Source organism: Ovis canadensis, chromosome 15 (genome assembly GCF_042477335.2).
Source record: "Ovis canadensis isolate MfBH-ARS-UI-01 breed Bighorn chromosome 15, ARS-UI_OviCan_v2, whole genome shotgun sequence".
NCBI lineage: Eukaryota > Metazoa > Chordata > Mammalia > Artiodactyla > Bovidae > Ovis > Ovis canadensis.
Window position 1 is genome coordinate 53906427 of NC_091259.1, and position 6621 is coordinate 53913047.

General features: G+C 41.8%; 1 protein-coding gene across 1 annotated transcript; it reads right to left on the reverse strand.

The window, feature by feature from the left end:
- Positions 1-5319: 5319 nt before the first annotated feature.
- On the reverse strand, positions 5320-6264 carry LOC138420519 (olfactory receptor 2AG1-like). Its single transcript, XM_069553754.1, has one exon. The coding sequence runs from the start codon at positions 6262-6264 to the stop codon at positions 5320-5322; it is 945 nt and encodes a 314-aa protein (XP_069409855.1).
- Positions 6265-6621: the final 357 nt, after the last annotated feature.

Sequence of the window (6621 nt, forward strand, 5' to 3'; positions counted from 1 at the left end):
GTGAAAACACCTGTTACTTTTTGTTTATGTGCTTAATAAATTTAAAAGGGAGTTTATATAAGACAGCATGGGAAAGAGTACAGTGAGGCAGAGACTCTCACAAAATGCTAGCCAGCACGTAAAAGGTCTCTAACTTTTTCATAAACAGCTCTTTAAAATAAGAATTTCATAGTTTCATTGCTTATATTCCATTATTTACACTTCAAGAATTTGACCTCACATAAAATATACCCTTACATAAAAAAATTTGAAGGGACAAAATTAAATGTAAGGAAATCCCTAAACATTATATAGAGGATTCATATGATGCCATTATATACCATAGTAGTACATATGTAGTCATTTGAAATGAAGTTTTATCAAGACTATTTACTAGGTATTCATATAACAGTTTGCATGGTTTAAGAACTAGTTGCGAGGCACAGGTCTAAGTGTATTATCATCTTATTCAGTTGAGTTCAGTTCAGTTGCTCAGTTGTGTCTGACTCTGCAACACCATGAACCACAGCACGCCAGGCCTCCCTGTCCATCACCAACTCCCTGAGTTTACCCAAACTCATGTTCATCAAGTCGGTGATGCCATCCAGCCATCTCATCCTCTAACGTCCCCTTCTCCTCCGGCCTCCAATCCCTCCCACAATCAAGGTCTTTTCCAATGAGTCAACTCTTCACATGAGGTGGCCAAAATATTGGAGTTGCAGCTTCAGCATCAGTCCTTCCAAAGAACACCAGACTGATCTCCTTTAGAATGGGCTGGTTGGATCTCCTTGCAGTCCAAGGGACTCTCAAGAGTCTTCTCCAACACCACAGTTCAAAAGCATCAATTCTTTGGCGCTCAGCCTTCTTCACAGTCCAACTCTCACATCCATACATGACCACTGGAAAAATCATAGCCTTGACTAGTTGGACCGTTATTGGCAAAGTAATGTCTCTGCTTTTCAATATGCTATCTAGGTTGGTCATAACTTTCCTTCCAAGGAGTAAGCATCTTTTAATTTCATGGCTGCAGTCACCATCTGCAGTGATTTTGGAGCTCAAAAAAATAAAGTCTGACACTGTTTCCACTGTTTCCCCATCTATTTCCCATGAAGTGTTGGGACCAGATGCCATGAGCTTAGTTTTCTGAATGTGGAGCTTTAACCCAGGAGAAGGCAATGGCACCCCACTGCAGTACTCTTGCCTGGAAAATCCCATGGACGGAGGAGCCTGGTAGGCTGCAGTCCATGGGGTTGACAAGAGTTGGACAGCACTGAGCGACTTCACTTTCACTTTTCACTTTCATACGTTGGAGAAGGAAATGGCAGCCCACTCCAGTGTTCTTGCTTGGAGAATCCCAGGGAAGGGGGAGCCTGGTGGGCTGCCGTTTGTGGGGTCGCACAGAGTCGGACACGACTGAAGTGACATAGCAATAACCCAACTTTTTCGCTCTCCTCTTTCACTTTCATCAAGAGGCTTTTTAGTTCCTCTTCACTTTCTGCCTTAAGGGTGGTGTCATCTGCATATCTGAGGTTATTGATATTTCTCCCTGCAATCTTGATTCCAGCTTGTGCTTCTTCCAGCCCAGCGTTTCTCATGATATACTCTGCATAGAAGTTAAATAAGCAGGGTGAAAATATACAGCCTTGACTTACTCCTTTTCCTATTTGGAACCAGTCTGTTGTTCCATTACAAGTTCTAACTGTTGCTTCCTGATCTGCATATAGGTTTCTGAAGAGGCAGATCAGGTGGTCTGGTATTCCCATCTCTTTTAGAATTTTCCACAGTTTATTGTGATCCACACAGTCAAAGCCTTTGGCATAGTCAATAAAGCAGAAATAGATGTTTTTCTGGAACTCTCTTGCTTTTTCCATGATCCAGAGGATGTTGGCAATTTGATCTCTGGATCCTCTGCCTTTTCTAAAACCAGCTTGAACATCTGGAAGTTCATGGTTCACGTATTGCTGAAGCCTGGCTTGGAGAAATTTGAGCATTACTTTACTAGCGCATGAGATGAGTGCAATTGTGTGGTAGTTTTAGCATTCTTTGGGATTGCCTTTCTTTGTGATTGGAATGAAAACTGATCTTTTCCAGTCCTGCGACCACTGCTGAGGTTTCCAAATTTGCTGACATATTGAGTGCAGCACTTTCACAGCATCATCTTTCAGGATTTGCGATAGCTCAACTGGAATTCCATCACTTCCATTAGCTTTGCTTTCGTGATGCTTTCTAAGGCCCACTTGACTTCACATTCCAGGATGTCTGGCTCTAGGTGAGTGATCACACCATGGTGATTATCTGGGTTGTGAAGATCTTTTTTGTATAGTTCTTCTGTGTATTCTTGCCACCTCTTCTTAATATCTTCTGCTTCTGTTAGGTCCATACCATTTCTGTCCTTTATCAAGCCCATCTTTACATGAAATATTCTCTTGGTGTCTCTATTTTCTTGAAGAGATCGCTAGTCTTTCCCATTCTGTTGTTTTCCTCTCTTTCTTTGCACTGATCACCAAGGAAGACTTTCTTATCTCTCCTTGCTATTCTTTGGAACTCTGCATTCAAATGGGACTATCTTTCCTTTTCTCCTTTGCTTTTTGCTTCTCTTCTTTTCACAGCTATTTGTAAGCCTTCCTCAGACATCCATTTTACTTTTTTGCATTACTTTTCCATGGGGATGGTCTTGATCCCTGTCTCCTGTACAATGTTACGAACCCCACATCCAAGGAGCAACGGCTGCATGGGTGCAGGGGCCCCAGAGGATTTACTCCATGTTCAGTGTCAGGAGGGGTGGCCAAGAGGAGATACCTCTGTCCAAGGCAAGGAGCAGCTGTGAAGAGATACTCCATGTTCAAGGTAAGAGAAGTCCAAGTAAGATGGCAGGTATTGTGAGAGGGCATCAGAGGGCAGACACACTGAAACCATAATCACAGAGAAATAGCCAATCTGATCACACAGATCACAGCCTTGTATAACTCAGTGAAACTAAACCATACCCTGTGGGGCCACCTAAGATGGATGGGTCATGGTGGAGAGGTCTGACAGAATGTGGTCCACTGGAGAAGGAAATGGCAAACCAGTATTCTCGCCTGGAGAACCCCATGAACAGTATGAAAAGGCAAAATGATAGGATACTGAAAGAGGAACACCCCAGGTCAGTAGGTGCCCAACATGCTACTGGAGATCAGTGGAGAAATAACTCCAGAATGAAGGGATGGAACCAAAGCAAAAACAATACCCAGTTGTGGCTGTGACTGGTGATAGAAGCAAGGTCCGATGCTGTAAAGAGCAGTATTGCAAGGAACCTGGAATGTTAGGTCCATGAATCAAGGCAAATTGGAAGTGGTCAAACAGGAGATGGCAAGAGTGAACATTGACATTCTAGGATTCAGCGAACTAAAATGGACTGGACTGGGTGAATTTAACTCAGATGACCATGATATCTACTACTGTGGGCAAGAATCCCTTAGAAGAAATGGAGTAGCCATCATGGTCAACAAGGGTCTGAAAAGCAGTACTTGGATGCAATCTCAAAAATGACAGAATGATCTCTGTTCGTTTCCAAGGCAAACCATTCAATATCACAGTAACCCAAGTCTATGCCCCAACCAGTAATGCTGAAGAAGCTGAAGTTGAATGGTTCTATGAAGACCCTCAAGACCTTTTAGAACTAACACCCTTTTAGTTAGTCCTTTTCATTATAGGGGACTGGAATGCAAAAGTATGAAGTCAGGAAACACCTGGAGTAACAGGCAAATTTGGCCTTGGAGTGCAGAATGAAACAGGGCAAAGGGTAATAGAGTTTTGCCAAGAGAATGTACTGGTCATAGCAAACACCCTGTTCCAACAACACAAGAGAAGACTCTACACATGGATATCACCAGATGGTCAACATCGAAATCAGATTGATTATATTCTTTGCAGCCAAAAATGGGGGAAGCCCTATACAGTTAGCAGAAACAAGACTGGGCCTGACTGTGGCTCCGATCATGAGCCCCTTATTGCCAAATTCAGACTTAAATTGAAGAAAGTAGGGAAAACCACTAGACCATTCAGGTATGACCTAAATTAAATCCCTTATGGTTATACAATGGAACTGAGAAATAGATTTAAGGGACTAGATCTGATAGACAGAGTGCCTGATGAACTATGGACAGAAGTTTGTGACATTGTACAGGAGACAGGGATCAAGACCATCATCTTATTCAAGTCACCCTAAAACATGAGATCATCATGAGTCTTATGATTCTCATTGCTTTTCAGAGTGAGAAATGAATGGTTTAATTTGTGTTCAAAGATACACAGATGATACATGGTGAGCAGAGATTAAACTCAGCACTCTGGCCACCTACCTCCCTAAGTCCCCCAGCCCTACACTGTACTGTCCTCTCTTCAAAGGAAAAAACTTCGCCAAAAATCAAGCAACAAAAAAGCAAAACTTTAGCCAAAATGTACATAGCTATTCAGTAAACTGCATATAGATAAGCAAAAAATGAATAGAAAACTTAATAGGAGATTTTTGCTTCTTTCTCAGTTTCTGAATTTTCTGTTTTTAAATGAACTTGGACTAGTTCCATAGGTTATTAGCTTTTATATTATCACTGATCTTAATAAACTAAGTAATTTAAGACATCTTCTGAAAAGAAAATATTTCTGAGTTTTAAAAAAAGCACTATCTCCCAAAATAATTTCAATTAGGTGAGCCAGGAAAGTTTGCATTTTTGTTATAAATATTTCCACACAGGTAAATCAAATGATACAAATAAAGCATATCTAAATTAGCAGAAAGTGAATTATATATGATAGCTTTCCTTTCCTGTGGACAAAGACAATTGTTCTAATGTTCTCATGTTTCTTTTTTTTTTTAATGTTTTTATGCATGTTCTGATGTTTCAAAACAGGTCTACATGTATGTAACTCACATTTTTAAAAACTCAAGAAAAATACACAACACATGACTCTCACTACTATTATATTTCCAATGCTCACTTGAAATCTGGGAACTTCCACATTCTGTTTTACTCATTTCTGTACTTTAATTTTCATTTCGTGGTATAAAAATGACCCATTAGCCTTTCCCACTCTCTCAACATAAGTATTTGTACAAATGTAGTCACAAATCGATTATTCTTTCCAACTAATTGTTTGAACAACCATCTACCTAATAAACAAGAAGCCTAATATGTCTTATGAGGCTACTTCTCTCTACAATTGTCTAAGAATCCAGTCAGATGAGAGCAGCTCTCCTCTGATGTAAGAGGCTATTGGAGTTTGATCAGACTTCTATAAGCTACCATTATCACAGCCACATGATATTTAGTCCCCTACCAAGTCCACTTGGCAACTCTATCAGGAGTGTGTCCACAGCATATATTTTCCCAGGATTCTCCTTAAGGCCCCCATGACCTCTTTATTCCTCAGGCTGTAGATGAGGGGGTTCAGGGCTGGGGTGACAATCGTGTAGAAGACAGAGATGATGTTGTCTTGCTTGGGGCTGTGGAGGGAACTGGGCAGAACATACATGAATGTGGCCGCTCCATAGAACATCCCGACCACAGTCAGGTGGGAAGAGCAGGTGACCAGGGCTTTCTGCCTCCCTTCATTTGAGGGCATGTGGAGCACAGTAAGCAGGATTAGTGTGTAGGAGGCAAGGATAGCAACAAGAGGAGGAATCAAGAAGGTCACACCCATCACATACACCATGAGTTCATATCTGGAAGTATCTGCACAGGCCAACTTCAACAGAGGTGGAATCTCACAGAGCAGGTGGCTGATCTCATGGGCTTTGCAAAAGGGATAGTGCATGGTATACACAGTATATACAATGGCACTAAGGGATGCCAAAATCCAGGATGTGGCCACCATGAGCCAGCAAACTCTCGGCCTCATGAGCACCATGTAGTTCAGAGGATGACAAATGGCCACATACCTGTCATAGGCCATGAAGGCCAGTAGGAGGTCCTCTGCACCACCCAGGGTCAGTGCCAGAAACATCTGAAGGGCACAGCCCACGAAGGAGATGGTGTTTTCACTGAGCAGAAAATCCATAATGGCCTTGGGAGTGACAACAGATGTGAAGAGGAGGTCCATGAGAGAGAGCTGCCTGAGCAGGAGGTACATGGGCACGTGGAGCCGGGCATCCGTTGTGATGGCCAGGAGCAGAAGGCAATTGCTGGTGAGGGCCAGCATGTACAGGACTGTGATTGTAGCACAGATCAGCTCAGGAGACAAACTGTCATTCAGAATCCCCATCAATATGAAGCCACTTCCCAGGGTGGAGTTCCAGTGCTCCATTCTGTGTTGTTTCTTTAGTTGCCTAGAACCAAGTAGATTCTAGGTGAATTTTTTTTTAAGATGGTTGCAGCATTTTGTAACATCAGAGGCCCCATACAATGACCAATATGAGTCCAATATGGTGATTCCTTTCTCACTGGTAGCTAATTTTATTTCTTGATCTCTGTTTCTGAATCTTCTAAGTATCTTGAAAAGAACCATCTGAATGGAGAACAAGCATCACATTAACAGCTAAATATTCAAAGATCACTAGATAAGAATATTATTCAGGATATCAAACCTGAATATGTATCTCCCCAGAAATTCAAATCATCTTTCTCATTACAATATATCAATATCCAGGTATCCATGCTCTTA

What these genes read in the sequence shown, in the direction of transcription:
- LOC138420519 (XM_069553754.1), bottom strand. Translation starts at nt 6,264, where the DNA reads ATGGAGCACTGGAACTCCACCCTGGGAAGTGGCTTCATATTGATGGGG.